Source organism: Phoxinus phoxinus (genome assembly GCF_949152265.1).
Source record: "Phoxinus phoxinus genome assembly, chromosome: 20".
NCBI classification, from domain to species: Eukaryota; Metazoa; Chordata; class Actinopteri; order Cypriniformes; family Leuciscidae; genus Phoxinus; species Phoxinus phoxinus.
In genome coordinates, this window is record NC_136895.1 from 14,937,681 (window position 1) to 14,957,567 (window position 19,887).

At 37.0% G+C, this 19,887-nt stretch overlaps 3 protein-coding genes across 4 annotated transcripts in view; all 3 read left to right on the top strand.

Annotated features, from left to right (window-relative positions):
* ssbp4 (single stranded DNA binding protein 4) overlaps positions 1 to 2,388 on the top strand; it is a 65,402-nt gene extending 63,014 nt beyond the window's left edge. Inside the window, exons 17-18 of the mRNA XM_079592428.1 lie at positions 98 to 199; positions 1,110 to 2,388. Of these exons, the coding sequence (XP_079448554.1) occupies positions 98 to 199; positions 1,110 to 1,139 (132 nt within the window). The 3' untranslated portion in view covers positions 1,140 to 2,388. The remainder of the gene's footprint in view (positions 1 to 97; positions 200 to 1,109) is intronic.
* Positions 2,389 to 4,354: 1,966 nt separating this feature from the next.
* On the top strand, positions 4,355 to 13,383 carry fkbp8 (FKBP prolyl isomerase 8). Of its 2 annotated transcripts, XM_079593115.1 has the most exons (10): positions 4,356 to 4,480; positions 4,965 to 5,016; positions 5,635 to 5,918; positions 6,095 to 6,264; positions 6,730 to 6,818; positions 8,598 to 8,818; positions 8,906 to 9,078; positions 9,287 to 9,364; positions 11,063 to 11,197; positions 12,424 to 13,383. In XM_079593115.1, exons 3-10 carry the CDS (start codon positions 5,648 to 5,650, stop codon positions 12,508 to 12,510), a joined length of 1,224 nt encoding a protein of 407 aa, XP_079449241.1. In that variant the 5' UTR covers positions 4,356 to 4,480; positions 4,965 to 5,016; positions 5,635 to 5,647; the 3' UTR covers positions 12,511 to 13,383. The 2 variants fall into 2 exon arrangements, with proteins under 2 accessions (XP_079449240.1, XP_079449241.1); XM_079593114.1 differs by lacking the exon at positions 4,965 to 5,016 and having other exon boundaries at positions 4,355 to 4,480.
* Positions 13,384 to 14,598: 1,215 nt separating this feature from the next.
* ell (elongation factor RNA polymerase II) overlaps positions 14,599 to 19,887 on the top strand; it is a 30,711-nt gene continuing 25,422 nt past the window's right edge. The window contains exon 1 of the mRNA XM_079593520.1: positions 14,599 to 14,824. Coding sequence (XP_079449646.1) covers positions 14,690 to 14,824 — 135 coding nt within the window. The 5' untranslated portion in view covers positions 14,599 to 14,689. The remainder of the gene's footprint in view (positions 14,825 to 19,887) is intronic.

Consider the following 19,887-nt stretch of genomic DNA (forward strand, 5'->3'; position numbering starts at 1 on the left):
TCGGCTAATTTTCATCCGTTTCCTGTTGGATGCCGTTTCCTCCGTTTTGTGAATGTTTTTGTGTATGTCACTAATCATCATTCGTCTGGATTTCTAGAACTCTCCGAACAACATGGCAGGTATGAACAATCCCCCAGGGACTCCGCGGGACGACGGGGAGATGGCAGGCAACTTCTTAAACCCATTCCAAAGTGAAAGTGTAAGTTCTCGTCACACCGGCCCGCTCTATATCTCTCCTCCCCTGCTTTCCTGTTTCTAGGGGTGCAACGGATCGTATTTTACCAGACCCACATGTACGGCACACGTGATCCGCGGACTAATTGCAAAGTTCAAGCATCACAGAGTGAAAATGTCTCATTTGCACGTGTTTTGTTTGGCCAATGAACACATTCAGGCCATTTTAAACCATTCAAGCACAAACAGAGGTGAAAGAGAACACCGAATTGATCCCACTTTCCTGTCTCCTTCCACTGTTAAAATACCCATCTCTGCTAGCATTCTCGTAAACACAGTCGGTTATGGCTAAAGTGAACGTAAACAGAAAGAAATGGGATGTGTATCAGTAAATTGGATCAGTGCATTTGGTCTTAAAGTGACAGTAGCCTATAAATACCTGCAGCTGTCTGCCATTGTTAATCAAACAATAAAAGCTTTAACAAAGATGAATCTAGATTTAATTTATACAGTAAACACTAATTACATTTCTGTACCTGAATGCTACTGTTAGACCTTACTTTATTTATAAGTTTGTTCTATTGTATTTATCTATGCTTGTAATTAGTATATTTGTTCTTATTTTATTACTGACTGTTCGTCTTTTAATAATGTTTGAACTTTATTAGTTCGATGCTACATCAAAAACTACTACCCGAAGTACTTAAAGTGTGCTTTAAGTAATAAAATGATCTGATCCGTGGCTCAAATACCATAATATGATCCAAACTGTGAGCTTTGAGATCCGTTGCATCACACGTGCATTATAATGTCTAAATATCAAACCATGATAAAACATACCGTAATCGGACGATATTTCCGGTTTTTGGTAATGATCTTAACTTCATTGACTCATTTTGTCCCTCCACTTTCCCCTTCCTCTCTTCTCGTTGCAGTATTCACCCAACATGACGATGAGTGTGTGATTCTTCTTTAAATTTTTTTTTTTTTTTTTTTTTTTTTTAAACCCCCGCACCCCATCCCACTTCCTGTTCTCCTCGTCTCTGCTGCGTTCGGCATGTTGTTGTTTTTTTTATTTGATTTTTTTGCTCGATCTTCAACTCCCCACAACTCCCTCAAACACTCTGGGTTGGCGCCCTTCAGCCGGTCGGTGTGGCCACGGAGCGAAGGACGCCCAGTACAAAGCCGAAAGGACGCAGGCCTCGGGTCACAGGAAGAGCCTTCTGACGGACTCAACCTGCCTGCCGGGCTTTGTATCTGGATCGGGCCCTCGATTGAACCACCATGTGTGTGTTTGTACGTGTGTGTGTGTGTGTGGGACTGTGCCAGGAAGACACTTCATAACTAGCTGCTCATCAGCATTGAAGCTGGTGGCTTTATTTCTGACCAGTTTGATCATTTCTTTCGGCAATGAAACCCTGAAAGCGGTTGTTTGATTGCTGTGTACATTTTCAAATGAAAAAAAAGCTAAACTGGTGACGCTAGGGGCAGGAATGGTCTCATATTACTATATTTGTATATTATTGATAATATTATTGTTATAATTTTCATAATTGCTATGATGATGATGTACTCTTAATTTTATGGATTTTCCTGTAAAGGGCACATTTGTATCTCAACAACATCAATGACAGAATAAGCACACATTCAAATGCACAATGACACTTCTGTTTACATGATTTTAGGTATTCGTTTGTCTCTTTTGTTTGAATTTTGTGTCTTCGCATATACCTCTTCCTGTGTTCTTCATCCAACCGATGTCATCGCTACCGAGATGGACAAGCTCAATTGTGTGTCTATGTCAACAAAGTGGCTGCAATCCCTGGTTTAATGCACCCGTCGGCACTGTATTTAAAGATTGGAGTACATTTCAAAGTCTGAAAGGGTGACCGTTTCATATTCACTGCCATTGCGTATTGCTCCATCCTTGGCTTGGTCACAAACGGCCAATAACGAATACATTTTTACCATTCTTGCTGATTTTCCGCCGATACTTCATTGTAATTTTGCCACTACGTGTTTGCCACGTTGTTTTGCAAGTCTTTTTAGAAATATTACCCACGTGTTTGTAAAAGTAGTTGGACTCAGGCTGCTCTTACAAGCACGAGTTTCCTTGTGCTCTATAGTCCCATGTCTGTAAATATAACTTTTTTTTTTTTTTGGGGTCATGGACCTTTATTGATATTTTCAATACACTTCTTGTCTGTGAAGCTCATGTGTGGTCCCATCTCTTTCTTCAAATGAGGTTCTTCAAATGTAGAGTTTGCGGTCAACATATTTGTGGTTAAGAATGAGGAATTTGATCATGGCAAAAGAGGGGAAATCACATGAAAAGATGTCTGGGTCACATTTTACCCCTCAATAATGAGTAAAAAAAACCCCAATTCATTTAAGTGACTCTTAGGTCCGTTTTTTTTTTTGGACATTTTCCCCATTTTCCGTTTTTTTTTAATGACTTTTTTTTATAATTCAGCATAAATATAGGGAGTACAACAAATACTATCATGTTTTGTGAATATTTTGCATTTTTTTGCATAATATAAAAGGCTTTTATTGGTTTACAGTATATACTTGGAATGGAATGTGCCTATTAAAATTAAATCCTAAAAATTGTTAAAAAATACTGTTAAAAATGGTAGATTCAACTGTTTTTAACATTATTATTTAATATAGTAGTAACTAATAGTTTTGGTTAAAATGTAAATGACTATATTATGAAATATATATTTTGTTATATATATATATTAGCAACAATAATTTCTTTAATTTATTCTGAATTCGGGGTGAAATATGACTTGGACAGGTTTGGTGAGATTCTCCTTTGTATATAATTGACACTTATTCCCATTGAATGAAACCAGTCATTTCATGCCTACAATTTCATCTCAGGATATATGAATCAATATTTTGGGACATTCAAAATCACTCGACCTTGCCAGTCCAGTTTAAAATGCCTTTTGTCCAGTGACTGTATTAAGGATATTTTCGGTATATTGGCCATCTGAGAGAACCGGGCTCACGTCCTGGTACATTTTGAAGGGATTTCCATGCTTGTCTTCGGTTTGTCTGGTACGCAGCCCACAACCTTTTCTTGACCCTCACCCCTGACCTTTGGTTTACTGTAAATACTGTAAAATGCATTTTGATATCATTGACATGTTTTGATATGTCAGTCACAACCAATGAGTACAGCTGAAAATAAGTTATAAAGAATCTGTTTGTGTTTTTGTATTTTAAAGAGATGCTTTTGCTGTAAAAAACTGCAGGTCGATGCTCACCCCTATTGTAAATCAAGTCTGCAACAGGCTTGTGCATTTATTTCTTCGTAAATAACAATCAAAGCTCAAATTCCTCAAACATTTAGTTTGTGTGACGGAAATGGCTTTTGATACTGAACAGAATATTGAGTCGGTTTACATCAAATTATAAGGGTTCTGAAGGATGAAATATATAAGTTGCTCGATTGTTGGCCATCTCTGCACTTCTGTTGTGATGTATAATATTGTAACATTAGAAAGACGTTTGAGAAGAAAATGTGTATTTTGAAGCAGGAAAGGGTCATGGGAGGGGAGGGAATGACAGAAATTTCTCCTGTAATTTTACATTGTCCTTTCTTGCGACATGGCAGTATTCAATATGAAGCAGTCTGTCCCTTTGGGTTTGCTTTGTATTTTATAGTAGGGTAGCTCAGATCTTTGTCCTAGGGCCTTAGGTGTCTTGTGTAGGTAAATATGTCCTTTGTATGTTTCTTTATATTGTAAAGTTTCTTTAGACTGAGAAAAAAAAACAGAAAATTTGCTTATCAAAAAGAAATGATTGCATCAATAATAAATGTAATTTGATATTTTTATGTGTTTCAGTTTTGTTATTTGAATGAAATAACAAACACCCCCAAAATATGGAATAATATAATTGTATTTTATATATATATATATATATATATATATATATATATATATATATATATATATATATATATATATATAAATCTTTAATTTATATTCATATAAAACAATAATTTTAAGCATTCAAATTATATATATATATATATGCCTATATTTGCCTATATATAATTTTGATGCTTAAAATGATTATTACAAAAATGATATATACCGGTATATAAATTATATATAGAGTTAGTTATTATTTAATATAAAAGTCCCCTGCAGTCATTTGTAGCGACCTTGACTATATGACTTTTATTTTGTACTTGTCGGGATTGACCGTTGACCTTTACCCGGAAGTTGCACAGATTGATCTTGTTTTGTTGTCAAAGTTGTTGCTGCGCAGCTCCAAGCAGATTGCGGTAAGTATGCTCGTCTCTTTTCATGTTCACCACACTTTCAAAACACATTGCTGCACATAAACCTTTAAACGAAAGTTGTGTCTTCTCACTGTACGTAACGCAGTGAGTTGTGGCGCTTGCAGAGCGCGAGCTCGTTATAAAAGTTGCTGGAATGTTCTGGAAAAGCTGTAATATTCTGCAAATAATTGCTGCTTTAAAAAAAAAAAAATTATGAATGCATGCTCTCCCACTCATAATTAAACACAAAACCTCTAAGACCTTATTAAATAAACGTTTATTGCTGACTTAAATTGCAGGAATACATTTCACTCTAATCACAACAGGACATTCACACACTTATAAGATGCACATTAAATGTATTAAATTGTGTTTAAATTTATATATTTTTATTAATAAAGTTTTAGCTCATTTTACAACAATTACGATTTCTTCAAAAATGACTATGGTAATACCGTGTTGTTGTTTTTTTGCTCGTGTACCATAGTACTATGACGAGTACTTGGAGTATCATATAAATACCATGGATTGTCAATGAGGTAATTATTTGTTAGTACCACAGTATTTTTTATAAGGGTGTAATTAGCCTATTCACACTTCTAAGTTGCACATTAATATATAATTTCATTTCAACAAATGTTTATTTAGTATGATAAACACTTTACACAATCATTTTTTTTATGTTAAAAAGCAATAAATAAACTTATAATATTATGCACAAGTAGAAATGCTTGTCAAATTGGTAGTTAAAGCTCAACCGCTGTTGGTTTATTATTTACAGAGATTGTTGGCGGCGAATGTGTGTTCTTCTAGATTTTCACTTTATGTGTAAGGTCACGGGTTGACCTTTTCTCTGAAAATTGTCATTTGAAAAAAACGTTGAGCTTATCCTAGAAACACATGTAAAGTAGTGCATAAATGTGTGTATGCTATACACAAGGTGGGAGGAAACATGTTTACGGTAACTGTGAAACACAAAAGGAGATGTTTAAGCTACTCTTGGACATTCAAAAGTCAATTGAAACTATGCTGTTTTTTGTCCTTTTTTTGGAGCTTGATTGTTTTGGTCACCATTCACTTTCATTATATGGAAAAGAGCAGCTCAGATATTCTGCTAAACCTCTATATTAAGGAAACTTGTTATTTTTCTCCTGTAGAACGTGAGTCCAGATGGCCGACGGTGAGGTTGTGAACGGCTCGGCTGATAACCAGGAGGTGGCGCCGTCGGGTAAGAAATCTGGACGTGCCTCGCTGCTCGATAGTGGTGAAGACTTTGAAATGTTGGAAGATGTGGAAGAGGATGTGGATGACGACCTCCCACCTTTAGAAGACGCAGGTGGAGGAAAGAAGAAAAACAATCCGACTAAAGATGCTTCAAAAGCAGACGCTTGTGCCGATCAAACCTCTTCTGCAGAACCGGAAGAGTGGCTGGATGTTTTAGGTACGTTTATTTTGGCAAGCAATAATTCATTAATTAATGGAGATGAACACTATAATGGGCAAATATCCAGACCGATGGTGTAGTTAAGCACATTTTTCACAGCATATTTATGTCTAGATGGCAGAGTGATGGTGATTTTTAGCTGGTTTTAAAACATTTTCTGTTTAAACGCACAGGAAATAGGCAGCTTAGAAAGAAAGTTCTGGAACCCGGAGCTGGTCCAGACAGCAGACCCCAGAGAGGCCAAAATGTCACAATTCATCTTAAAACCAGTCTTGCTGATGGAACTGTGGTAGAAGAGCTGCCAAACTTATCTTTTACTCTTGGTGATGGGGATGTCCTCCAGGTATTATTATATTATATTATATATTTAATATTTATATCGTGCAAAAGTAAAAAAAAAAATCAGTAATTCAACTTAAAAGGTGAAACTAATACATTATATAGACTCATTACATGCAAAGTGAGATATTTCAAGCCTTTATTTGTTATAATTGAGATGATTTTGGCTTACAGCTATGAAAACCTTTTCACAATATTCTAATTTTGTAAGCCATAATCATCAAAATTATAACAAATAAAGGCTTGAAATATCTCACTTTGCATGTAATGAGTCTATATAATATATACTAGTTTCACCTTTTAAGTTGAATTACTGAAATAAATGAACTTTTGCACAATGTTCTTATTGTTTCAATTTCACCTGTATATTTTTTAAATATTATCTGTATTTATATTATACATTTTCTTATATGTATAGGGCCCTCAGATGCTGTCTAAAAATAAGTTGTATTGTTTCTGTTTTAATTAGGGTCTGGATCTCACTGTACAGCTGATGGAAATCGGCGAAAAGGCTTTGATTGAAGCGGATGCTAAATATACGTATGGTGCCCTTGGCAGGTTAGATTCTATATATATATATTTATTTATTTTTTGAAATTTTATATAAAATTGTAATGTTTAAAATGATTGTTTAATAGTTGTATAATAAAATTAATACTTTTAAATGCAGCCTTGGTGAGCATAAGAGACTTTTCAGAAACGGTAACAGTTTATATATACAGTTGTGATCAAAATTATTCACCCCCTGGAGACTGTAACAATTTACAAATGTAAGCTTTTCTAAAGATTAAGAGTAAAAAAAAAAAAAAAAGAGCATCTATAATAATTTAATGGCAAATTAAAAGTGATAATGTTAATATATAACATAATGTTTTTGAGTTGTAGGATTTTTTTTGTAATACAGCTATATCATAATTATTCAACACTGCTGTTCTTAAAGGAACACGCTGACTTTTTGGGACTTTAGCTCATTCACCTTTTCATCTCCGTGTGTGCCGTAACTCTGTCTGACGCACCCACTGCTAGCCTAGCTTAGCACAAAGACTGGAGGTAAACGGCTCCAGCTAGCATACTGCTCCCAATAAGTGACAAAATAATGCCAACATTTTCCTATTTACCGGTACATGTTGTGATTTGTATAGTCACACCGTGTACAAATAACAAGGTCACATGAGACACATCTTCTAACCGTATGTTGGGAACTATATTCTCAGAAGGCGAAGCACTGCTAATTGGGAGGAGTCTATGGCTACAAGATTTCCAAAACACTAAAAGTTCCTAGAGACACAGCTGGCAGACTTATTCATAAGTTTACAATTTGTTGTACCAGAAAACCTTTGAGGGTTTTGAAGAAAAATCACAATATCATTATGGGGGATAAAATGTTTGATCAGAGCAACTGAGAAAAACCCTCAACTTACTGCCAAAGACTTGCCAAGATGAGCTGATGAAAAAACATTTCAATGCAGAGTAGAAGAACACTAGACAAGCATGACCTTCATGTTGGGACATCTTGCCGAATGCCACTCTTGACCAAGAAGAACATAAAGTCCGACTTGAATATGCTAAAATGCATTTGGATAGACCTGTGGAGTTCTGGTAGAATGTTTTATGTAGAGATGTGACCAAACTGGAACTTTTTGGACCCTTGGATCAGCGGTACGTCTGGTGCAGAAAAAGCCCAAACTTATGAGCAGAAGAACTCATGGTCAAACATGGAAGCGGTCCAGTCTTGTAATGGGGGCGCTTTGGTGTGTCAGGAAGTGGAAATCTTGACCATGAGCCAATTTGGCAAAGATGGGGATGCCTTCGGTGCAGAGACTGAGGCTTGATGATCAATGGACTTTCCTGCAGGACATCATCCCAAAGTATACATCCAAAATCTACTTCAGATTGAAATCTGATTGAAAATATTTGGTGGAATTTGAGGAAAGCAGTGGTTACAAAACAAAACAAAGATTATCAGTGAACTGGAAGCTGGGAATGGGCCACGGTTGCGGTAGAAGTGACAGAAGCTTCTAAGCACTTGCAGGCAGCGTCTATTTGAGGTCATAAAGAATAAAAGATTCCGCACAAAACTTGACTTTTGGGGGTTGAATAATTTTGAACATGACTATTTTAGAGCCAATTCGATTTTTTAATTTTTTTCTCATCGACTTAACGTTCTCAGAATCACTCAAATGTGTATTAATAAACTTTCTATAATAGTTCACTGATGCCTTTGTTGTCATAAAAGTTTGTTCTTGGCAGCTAAATGTTTTGTTGAATAGTTTTGATTGCAACTGTATGTGACATCGCCGCAATATTTTTCACGTTGAACGTCCTCTGTTCTGTCAGCTCTACTCCAGCTGTGCCTCCTGATGCTGATCTCATCCTGGAAGTGCAGCTGTTGTCGGCAGACGACGCCCCGGACCTGGAGCTCATGCCGCCCTCGGAGAGAATCAGTTTGGCCAACAGAAAGCGAGAGCGAGGAAACGTCCACTACCAGCGCGCCGACTACGCCTTTGCCGTCAACTCGTACGGAATCGCACTGCAGATAACTGAAGCCAGTTTCAGAGGTGAGACTGCTTCATTCATGATTCATTTAGTTTATATCTAAAGATATAGTTGTTTGGTTACGTCTGCAATCATTTGGTATCTTTTAGTGGATATCAGTCTACAAGAAGAGGAAGAACTTTTGGACATGAAGGTGAGATGTCTCAACAATATGGCCGCTGCTCAACTCAAGCTGGACCACTATGAAGCCGCACTGCGCTCCTGCGTCTCCGTCCTGGCGCACCAGCCAGACAATGTCAAAGCCCTGTTCCGCAAAGGCAAGGTTGGTTTCCTGGGTTCAGATGCGTATCATTTTCACTCACTCTCATTAAATAGTAATGCACTCCTGGTTTTGGACACAGCGAAAACGAGTTGTTCGGTCATTTGGTTCCATTCAGGTTTGTGGCCACGACAGAGGGGGGAAAAAAGAACAGCTTGAGATATGTTGAGATTAAAAAGTGCTGACATGTGACACGTGTTTGTGTCTGCAGGTACTTGCTCTGCAGGGCAAGTTTGCTGAAGCCATTAAAACACTGAAAAGGGCATTGAAGTTGGAGCCAAGTAACAAGGTAACACAAGGGACAATTTAACAACCAATTGATATAGTTTTATTTTATATTTTTTAAATATATTTAATTTAATATTATTTGTTTGTTTATATATATTTTTTATTCTTATTTTTATTTTATTTTGTTTGATTTATTTTATATTTTATTTTAAATCTTATCTTATTCATTGAAAGAAATTGCTTTTTATTGAAAACTAGTATCTTTTGAGAATATTTTATATCTTATTTTATTGTATTTTAATATTACATCTTATTTTATTAGTCGCTTTTTTTGTCTTTGTTTTTTTTTATCGAACTTTTTTCTGTATTTTATACATATAAATTGTGCTATTAAAAATTGTTATCTGTTGAGAACTACTATTTTATTTGACGATTTTTTTAATTTGATTTTTCATTGAACATATTCTGGTAAATTGTGTTTTATTGAAAATTGGAACCTGTTGAGAACTACCGGTACTTGTATAACAGGTCCAGGTCCTTGTATAATACGTGCGTTTCTCACTATAACCTGCAGATGGCACCACAGACCCCCAAATATAGCCTGTCTACACACAGTACAGAGTGTACAAAACTCCTAGGATCGCATTTCTTTCCGTGTCTATAAATAACCGGTTCCCTCTGCACACTTGCCATATCTAAAGCAGTGTTGGCCTGCTCTGCTTACACGGGCGGACGGATGAGGTTCCCTGTGTCCCACCATCTGACAGCTCCTGACTGCCACGGCTTTCTGCTGTATGACCAGCCTGCCACTGCCAAGCCACCTACGTCTGCACATTTACACCCCTCTCTTCTCATGTGACTGGCCTTTACAGAGGCTCCAGCACAGAATTCCTTAATCCACTCTGATCCCATCTCGTCAGTTTGCCTTTACCCTACTTGTTTTAGTCATTAGCCGGTAATTCAACTTTAGCACTAATTAAACTAAATGGCAGGTTGTCATGGTATATTTTGACTTGGGCGGCTCCTGAAAGTCTACATTTTAGCTGCCGTTCACAGTCCTTGCTAATTAACAATAATGACAGTGTGTAATTAGCAATAATTGTTTAACGTCATGTTTTGAACTGTAGTTTTGATTACTGGTTTGATTTAGCAGTGTTTCTTTATCATAATGCCCATTTTTAATATGATCGATTCAGATTCACTTGAAGAATTTACACAACTTGAAAGAATCAATTTGTAAACGAATCACCTTACATTTGTAGTGATGACTCCAAATGATTTGGTCTATAAACTGAATATAACTAAATTAAGGAAATATTCTGTTTTTCAAAATTGCATTCGCATATATTGCCTGCACAGTCATTGGCTTAAACCGGAGTAGATCTAAACCTCCTCACTCAGCCATGGAGTGAATAAAGCTCAGGTTATCACGTCATTTAAGAGAAAACTGATAATGCAAATATGTGTGACCCATCAATTTAAAGGCACGTTTCTTCAGTACAAGATGTTTTCACTTCTGCTTTTGTCTTTTGTGGCATTGCAGCTGATTTTTGAAAGCATGTGAATGCGGTTTTAATCTTGAATTGGTTTATCTCTTGTCTTTTGTGTAGGCTTTTACTCAATCTCCAACAGCATTGTCATGTTTAATCATTTGCGTACCGCCCAAATGTGTTGGTGTGCTGCAGTGAGCAAGTTTCATCAGCCTGGCGATTACCCCCCACACACACACTATTCATTCTCTCTGCCCTTTCCTCGGCAGACCATCCACGCTGAGCTGTCGAAGCTTGTGAAGAAACACTCTGAGGAGAAAGGAGCCGAACAGGCCATGTATAAAAAGATGCTGGGTAACCCGTCAAACGCCAGTGTGCAGAAACACCGTGCCAAGTCCTCATGGGTGAGAGCATGAACTGCCCCTATTTAAACTATTTAACACTATGCACTGTTTGTTTATTTTGTTATGAGGTCGCATATCTATGTTTACTCTCAACAGGAAGTGGGGTTTACAAATGACAAAGTGCATATTTATGACTTAACCTGTTAAAGGGATAGTTTATCAAAAAATTAATCGGTCATTATTTGATCAACCTCATATTGTTCCAAACTTGTACGTGGCTATTCTTAACGTTGAGCATGGTAGGGAAATTGTATAAACTTCACGCTGAGATGGATCATTGAGTTTGTGAGTGAATCTAACCAGATCAGTCAGATTTATGAAATATTTAGATTTATAGAAATGTTGCGTTGTCTAGCAAAAGTGTTGCGTTCCCCAGAGAAACGTTGCGTTGTCTAGCAAAAGTGTTGCGTTCCCCAGAGAAACGTTGCGTTCTCTAGCAAAAGTGTTGCGTTCCCCAGAGAAATGTTGCGTTGTCTCGCAAAAGTGTTGCGTTCCCCAGAGAAACGTTGCGTTGTCTAGCAAAAGTGTTGCGTTCCCCAGAGAAACGTTGCGTTCTCTCGCAAAAGTGTCGCGTTCTCTCGCAAAAGTGTTGCATTCCCCAGAGAAACATTGCGTTCTCCAGAGAAACGTTGCGTTGTCTCGCAAAAGTGTTGCGTTTCCCAGAGAAACGTTGCGCTCTCCAGAGAAACGTTGCGTTCTCTCGCAAAAGGGTTGCGTTCTCCAGAGAAACGTTGCGTTCTCTTGCAAAAGTGTTGCGTTCTCTCGTAAAAGTATTGAAATCGTTTTCCCTCCAATCTTATTATTTCCATTACAGTTGAACGGGGGGGATGTAAAAGATTTGCGAGAGAATGAAAAATCATTAAAATATAAATTTTCTCCTATCTAATTTTTTTCCCTTGTCACCATGTCCTATTAGGGGCTCCGTACAAATAATTAATTTGAGGCGTTTATTTTTAGTTATCTTGCTAATCCGGTTCACAAATCAGCCTGAATGTTTTGTTGACGAATCAAACTAATCTGATTCTCCAGTTTACCTCAATTTTCTCAAACCTCACTGGAGCTGAAAATAAAATATTCAATTTTGATTTGTTCATCACACAAAGCTTTCAAATGACTTGAGAAGGAACAGAAAAATAAACAGGTTTAAAACCACAGTGTGAGTAAATAATGACCATTTTTATTTTGTAATAAATATTTATTTTAATCAAGTATTTCTCTTTTTACAGAGTCTCAGCTGGAAGTGGCTTTTTGGGGCTACAGCCGTCGCGATTGGAGGTGTAGCTTTGTCGGTTGTCATCGCAGCTAGAAATTAACCGAAATTTACTGTGACGTGATGGATGACATGATGCTCAAGACTTTGAGCATGCCAAGCCCTCAAAACACCTTACTGACCTTTTATAAAATGTAATTGAAAGTGAACTGGTTGTAAGTTCTGTTGCCCTCCATCGTGCTTTAGAGGTTTTAAATGGTGTTCACTTTTTACTTTCAATGCATGAAAGATCAGCTGGGAAGAAATAGATGTGTTAAATATTATATTATTCCTATTTATGTACAGAAAGGATCCTAGTTATAATGAAGAAATGTATCGATGTACAGAATGATGCTCTTCAGGTTGTTGGACACAGTTGTGTTCTGCTTTAGAACTCCGACTACAAAACACATTTGTGAAGTTCCGTAATCTTATTTTGGTGAACTGAAACTTGCTTGTCTTGAACATTCAAGAATATGATTGTATGCCTTTTCTTTTGCATTATCTACAGGTATCTTTAGCTTCTGATGCAAAAGAAAGACAACACTATTTTAAATGTCCTTACACTGATGTGGTACGTTTTCACACTTTCTTCCCATTTATAGGCTCCAAAATATCCCTTATTCTCAATGTTTCCATATTTTCGTGACCAATCACTGCAAGGAAGGTCATACGGACCTTTTCAGTTTATATTTTTCAGCTTCTACAAGAATTCTGTGCATTTAATTTGAATTATTTATTTAGGATGAACAGATGTGTGTTGTCATATTTTTTTCCATTGATCCTTACTTTGATTGTCTCAGTTCCCCATTCCATTTTTTTTGTAGAATTGGTTACTTCCAGCATTCCCCTTAAAGTTGTTTTGTAAATCCTAAAATATACTTTTGCACTCTCTGTTCATATGGTTGAAATTGAAAATAAAGTGATTTCTTGAAAATGTTTCTATCAATTCTAGATTTGCATCTACTGAAAATATTTTTGGTTGAAAGGTAACAAAAGTGAACTGTTAATATAATGACAATCCAATGGTTCTTTGCACACGCTGTATTATAACTACTATAATACACATTTATGACGTATGGATTCGATGTGAACGTTAATTAACATTCTATTTAACACGTGCGTTCTGATGAAAGGAATATATTTGTAGTGCATAACATCCTCATCCCTTTCGTTGTAGTATTGTGGGGCATTCCCTATTCATTGGGGGTTTTTTTCCAGACATTGACGTTTTTCTGACGCATTTCTGAGTGAGAAGCGTTCGATCCAAAACCTTCCCCCACCCCCAACCAAGAGTTTTCCAGTGTACAAAAACACTGTCAAACATGGTCAAATCAAAATGGCTAAACATATACGTTTGTCTTATTGTTGATATAAATTCGGAAAATAAGGACAAAATAGTGCTTCAAAGCTCTTTCTAATGACGCCATTCATCTGTCATTTCTAGCTATGTCCAGTGCATGAAAGAATTGTTTGTTCGAGTCGGATCTTTTCAGTGAAACGGTTCGCAAAGATTCATCAATTGGACTGAATCGGTCTAAGTGGATCTCGAGTCAATAATTCTTACTCAAATCCACTCACTCAAAGTACTATAATGGCAAAAAAGTAAAAATTAAGTTACTTTATTAGCCGATTATGCTAAACTTATGTTTATGTTATGTCTTTTTTTATTAATGTGCATAACAGCGACTTTTCAACTAAAAGTAAATCAATTTTAGTTTTGTGTAGCCTATGTAAATAAGATTTAGGATCTAAACAAGATCTAAAAAAAAAATATTAATCCCATCAAAATCTGAATTGAGAGACACTATTAACGCCCTTAATAATAAAATGCAGTATGTTCCTGTGGCTTTTACAGCTTTTTTCATGTATTAACGTAAACCATACACAATATCAAAGCATTTACATATAGACATGGAAACAACAAAACAAAGAAGACTAAAAGATACACAGATACAAATGTGTTGCGTTTTTAGAGCTTGTAATATATCAGCGATGACGTAAAAAACAGCAGAACCGTTTTCGAATCGGTTCTTTGAAAAGGAACTGCTCGAAAGAATCGAATCGCGGAAATGAGCCAGACTTCCCATCACTGGCCATCCCTCTTATGATTACCCCGAAGCCACGCCCCCTCCCGCCTGTACGTAATTCACGCCTCATGAATAATCATACCCTTCCCTCACTCGAGCTGCTTGTTGCGTTCACGGCAGAGGCGCGTGAGCGTGGTGGGAAATGCGAGCAAGATGGCGGCGTTGAAGGAGGAGCAGTGCTACGGACTGTCCTGTGGAAGAGTGAGCAATGGCAGCAACATCTCCGTCTATCACGTCAAGCTGACTGACAGCGCGCTGCGAGCATTTGAAGACTACCAGAGCAACAAGGTAAGACGCGCGTCGACCGCAACGCGAGGCTGGATAAACATTGCTAACAGGCTAACAGTGAGCAGCAGGCGACAGTTATTTCCCTGCCTGACAGCAAATCACCCTCTCAGCTGAACAAATTCCCCTTAAAGCGACCAGGAACTTTGGTGTAGCGAACCAATCCCTGTCATTTGCTGTCGTTGCCTTCCTTATTAAGCACTCCATACACTAACGAAACCATTAATTAAACCCACAGCAGGTAATTATAAAAATATATAACTTGTTATACGTGTGTTGGTCTGGTGGCAGACAGCCTAGTTTTGTTTAAAGCCACAGGGTTCCCTGGTTCTGGGAAAACCTGGAAATGTCTGGGAATTGTAGAATTGCGATTTACAGGTCTGGGAAAGTCATGGAAATTCCAATAATGAATAGACATTTTTTTTCTAGTTATGTTGGCTCTCAACCAGGGGCCCAGCAAGGGACCACAAGATGACTTGATTGCTAAGTTAAAGATCATAAAAAAGGTTGAGAACCACTGATTTAAACTTGTTTTTATTTGGCCCTTTTTAATATTTCAATAATGAAATCTCAAATGTAACTTAATATGAAATGTACTTTTGTTTTCAGACTGATTTTTATATATTTGATCACAATGGATGGGTATAGTTATTAGTCAATTTTCTAATAAAATAGACATTTGTCACAGACACAGTAGAATTAAGCCTGTTAATTCCCATTCATTTTTAAATTTGGATTTGTTTTTAATGTGTTTTGGCCATTTTTACAAGCCAACAAGCTTATCTACTCAACAACAAAAAGATAAAGTAATGCAAGGCAGTCAGGGTTTAACTGATCGAATGACGTTGCATTGATAACATTTGTTTGTTGAATATAAAAATCCTAGTTTAAACCAGAAACCAGTGCTTAATGTAAGCTGTAGAAGTTTGGATAAGATATGAAAGATGCTCGAAGAGCCCGAACCAATTGTTTCTATTTTAAACCAGCCCTGCTACTAATTTGTATTCAGCAGTTTTAAGTGTAATTTGAACTCCCCAGTTTTAGTTGGACGCTGTTTTCCACATTGCAAAGCAGTGAATCTGTGTCTTTGTGATTGTGAGTTGTTAATGCCATTGGAATCTATCATGAACGAGTGTAAACATGGTTGCCACATCTTCAAAAAGCCCAGTTGAGTGTCCACTGCTCTGAAAAGCAAATATTTTATGGCATGTTTTGTGTTGAATGACTTGGTTTGGGCTCTCGCCTTTTTGATGAAAGGATCGTGATACAATATGTTGGTCAGGTGGATGATATTTGTTAATAACGGGGTTATTAATAGTCAGGGTTTAACTGATCAAAAAGGCGAGAGCCCAAACCAAGTATTGATTTGTCTGCGCTGTTTCATATCCAAGGAAGACCCTCGTGTTGCGCGGTTCATGTTTGGTATAATAAAGCGAATGCAACTCGATCCAAAATTCAACAAAGGCCAAGACTCTCCGTATTCAGCCTGGAGTGGAAGTTGAGTCACACTTCTGATGATGTCAGTGAATTGCATTATAGGGAAAAAAATTACACCCTACACCCAAGCCGTTTGTAACAATTGGATAAAATGGTGAATGTCAGCTTATCTAAGTCTGGTTTAAGTGTTGCTCTCTTATGCGGTGATTAATATGGCGTATTCTTTAGATGTGATATGTGAAACTCAAGTCGACTGGCTACATGTGACACTGTGAGGGAGGCTGAAGCTTTGCTCGAGTATTTTTAGCTTTCAAGCAGAGTGCATAAATGCTACTTGTAAGTTTAGAGTAGGATAGTCTTCGTTTGGTATATTTGCATTTGTACTTTTTGCTTTTATTGCTTGGGGCATTTTGGTTGCTCGTGAGAAATTTGTCTTGATTGTTTCTAATTAGATTTTTTTTTATAGCTGTATTACACATTTAAATGTTTGACTCAACTCTCTTCTGAAAGGCTTGCTGATTTGAAATGTTGCAACATTCTTAAAAGTAGTTTAATAAATACTTGTATATCCTTCGTCTGGTGTTTTGAAACTTGTTGGCTACTCGTGTGGCAGGTGTTGTGTAACGTGCACATACTTTGACGTTGTATATAAGTACTTACTGGATTTCACAAGCCCTACGAAACGAATCCTATCTGCTAATTGACAGCAGAATCTTTTCCAAATGGAATGTTATGAATAATATATTAAAAAAATTAAGTTAATGTCAATCTCTAAATGTGTAGCCTTAAATAATAATTCAAGTTATTGTTCTGTTGTTTACGTATACAAATTGTGTATGTGTATATATATATTATATATATATAACAATGTGTGTGTATGTATCATTAGAGTGCGTAGTTTTGAGGTGTGTGCAGCTCAGATCAGTGTATAACATTAAAGTACCGCAACAATACACACCTAATGTCTCCAAGCCATGCAATGGATTAGGTGGGATATAGCCGTTCATTTTGAAACATAAGCAACTAAGGTTCCAAAAAAAAACTCCAAACAAGTGATTTTACTGAACATAAGAACTAGGCTACTTGTGTAAACGGCACAATAAAACTGAACAAACAAGTAATAAGATCCTGGTTGATGAGTGATGATCTTCCAGCTCTGTTTCAGCGGTGCGCTCCTATTCTATGGCGCGTGGTAAATCAAGACTGACGGTGGCACTTTTTCATAAACATACTTGGTATAGCCTAGTTTGGACTTTAACTAAAACAAATATGCTTGTATTCTGCTAGACCTTTTCAATGATATATGACACAAGGCTATCTGTTATGTACTGTGATTTTACAGATCACATTTTCATATAAAGCAGTTATTTTTTCACACTATGAAAATAGATGTCAGCAAATTTAAAAGCACTTGTTACGTGATGGTCATATGTTCCCTATAATCACTGTAAAGATTTAAAGGGGTCATCTCATCGGATGGCCATTTTTCACAAGTTGGTGTGATTCTTTTAGGGTCTTCATGTAAAGTTTGTTTGGTTAAAATTCCTCAATTGATTTGTAAAACACCCTTTTACCTCTTCAAAAATAGCTGTTCACAGCGACTCGTTTCGGTGCATGTCTCTTTAAATGATAATGAGCAACTGCTCACCACACCTCTCTTCCATTGGGGGTGTAACACAAGACGCATAATGTGCTGCCTTGGTGGACAGTATACAAATGTCTGAGGGCGGATGCTAATACGGGACAGTCCGTCAGGGGTCGTGGGCGGAGCATGAAAATCTAAACGGCTTGGTTGAGTGTTAAGACTTTTTGAGGATTAAAAAAAAAGTGAATGGATTTTTTTTCATTGTATGGTGGTTCTGCCCGATGACCGATTAAGCAAGTACCTTGATAACTTAGTAGCACCCTGCTTCGGATTCAGAGTTTACGGTTAACGATTAATTGATAGTTAATTTAAACAAATTGTTTATGGGAATTTATAGGAATCTGTGTAGTTTTTTTTGTTTCATTTTTAAATTATTCAGACAATTATGAATCTTTAATATCAGTGCATCTTAAGTGAAAATCATAATTTTGACCTCTTAAGCCCAGGACAAACCAAGCCAGCGTCAAATAACTAGTGACGATGAAAGCTGACTGTTGTTGCCTCTCGTCAGCTGCGTCTCGGTCAAAACGCTGCGCTTGAACGCACCAAAGGGACTGAAGGTGATTGTCAACTAGAATGTGCGTTCTGTGCCTTTGTCTTTGTCATACAAATATCTGTCTATATTAGCTGGTATCAATAGTCTGTTTTTGTCATTTTTAATATCATTCATGCTGATTACTCTTCATTCCATTTGGCCTATTATATTATGAAAATTGTCTGCATTCGAATTCTTGCTTTCATCACTTTTATTCTCGTGCACTAACTCGTTCGCTAAGCCGAACAGCCAGAGTTCTCTCACCGACGGCCTAACGCAGATTCAGCAACCAATGCTCAAAAACAGCCTTCGGTTTGGTGTGTCCCGGCCTTTAGGAAAGTAATAGCTCATGTATCCTCATTAAGTTAGCCTACATGATTTGAGGTCTCGTTCATGTCTAGCACAGGAAACTTTGCTTAAAGGGGTCCTATTATGCCCTTTTACAAAGTGTGTAGTTTTGCTTGATTGTTTAAACGCATTTTATTTTTTACATTTAACATTTATTACTGCTCCTCTTTCCCAGTCTGGCTCGAACACTTGATGAAGCCCCTCCTTCCGAAATATGAAATGTGCTGTGATTGGTTAGCTGGCCCAGTGTATTGTGATTGGCAGCACTTAGCGTGTGTTCGGGAAATGTCCCGCTCCTAAAGAACTTGCAGTTATGGAGTGTAAATATTACGTATGGGGTCAATTTCAAACCAATTCCAGCCAGATTCAGACCCTGACAATGTTAACGAACAAGAGAACAGATTTCATGCACAAATTTTGCAAGCACGGATTTCCCAGAATAATTGTGCGATAACTTTATTTATTTTTACTTTTGTATCATCTCGGTAAGCTTTAGTGAAGGTTTACACATGTGCAGCTTTTTTTTAAATGAGTGTTTTTAAATGTGAACGCCATTTTCAAATGTATCCGGATTAGGGATGAGTCGCGATCTACGAATAGTCAAACTGCGTGCGAAATTCGATCATAAAATAGCCTTTTTAAATATCGTTATATTTCTGCTCAATTCCAATCTGTTCTGTATAGACGCCGCGCCTACTATCACAGATCGCGTTATAGGCTACCTGCGTTGTGTATAGTGTAAACAAACAACAGAAGAGCATTGTCGTGACCGTTAACTCTGCTACCAACCATGCAACAATCAAGAAGCTCCGTGTGGGACTCGTTTAATAAAATAAACAATGATAAAGTTGAGTGTAAATTATGCCGTGCCTGGTAAAGTTAGTAATCTGTATAAAAATGTATAAACTAGTGATGAACCAATTATTTATTTATTTGACCAAAACTAAGTCGAAAACTAAAAACTATTGGTAATTAATCTGTTCAGGGTGTCAGGTTTAAAAGGTGATCAACCAGTCTTAGTTAAGTTCTTCGTCAACAAGCCGAACACTAGCATTTCAGTTGAACTGCAAACTCAACAGCAGAGGAATGTTAAGTTTATTT

Excerpts from the sequence above, each read along its gene's own strand:
- fkbp8 (XM_079593114.1), top strand. The coding sequence starts at position 5,648 with ATGGCCGACGGTGAGGTTGTGAACGGCTCGGCTGATAACCAGGAGGTG. Across the intron at positions 6,265-6,729 it reads GTGATGGGGATGTCCTCCAG|GGTCTGGATCTCACTGTACA; the intron begins GTATTATTATAT and ends TGTTTTAATTAG. Across the intron at positions 8,819-8,905 it reads AACTGAAGCCAGTTTCAGAG|TGGATATCAGTCTACAAGAA; the intron begins GTGAGACTGCTT and ends GGTATCTTTTAG.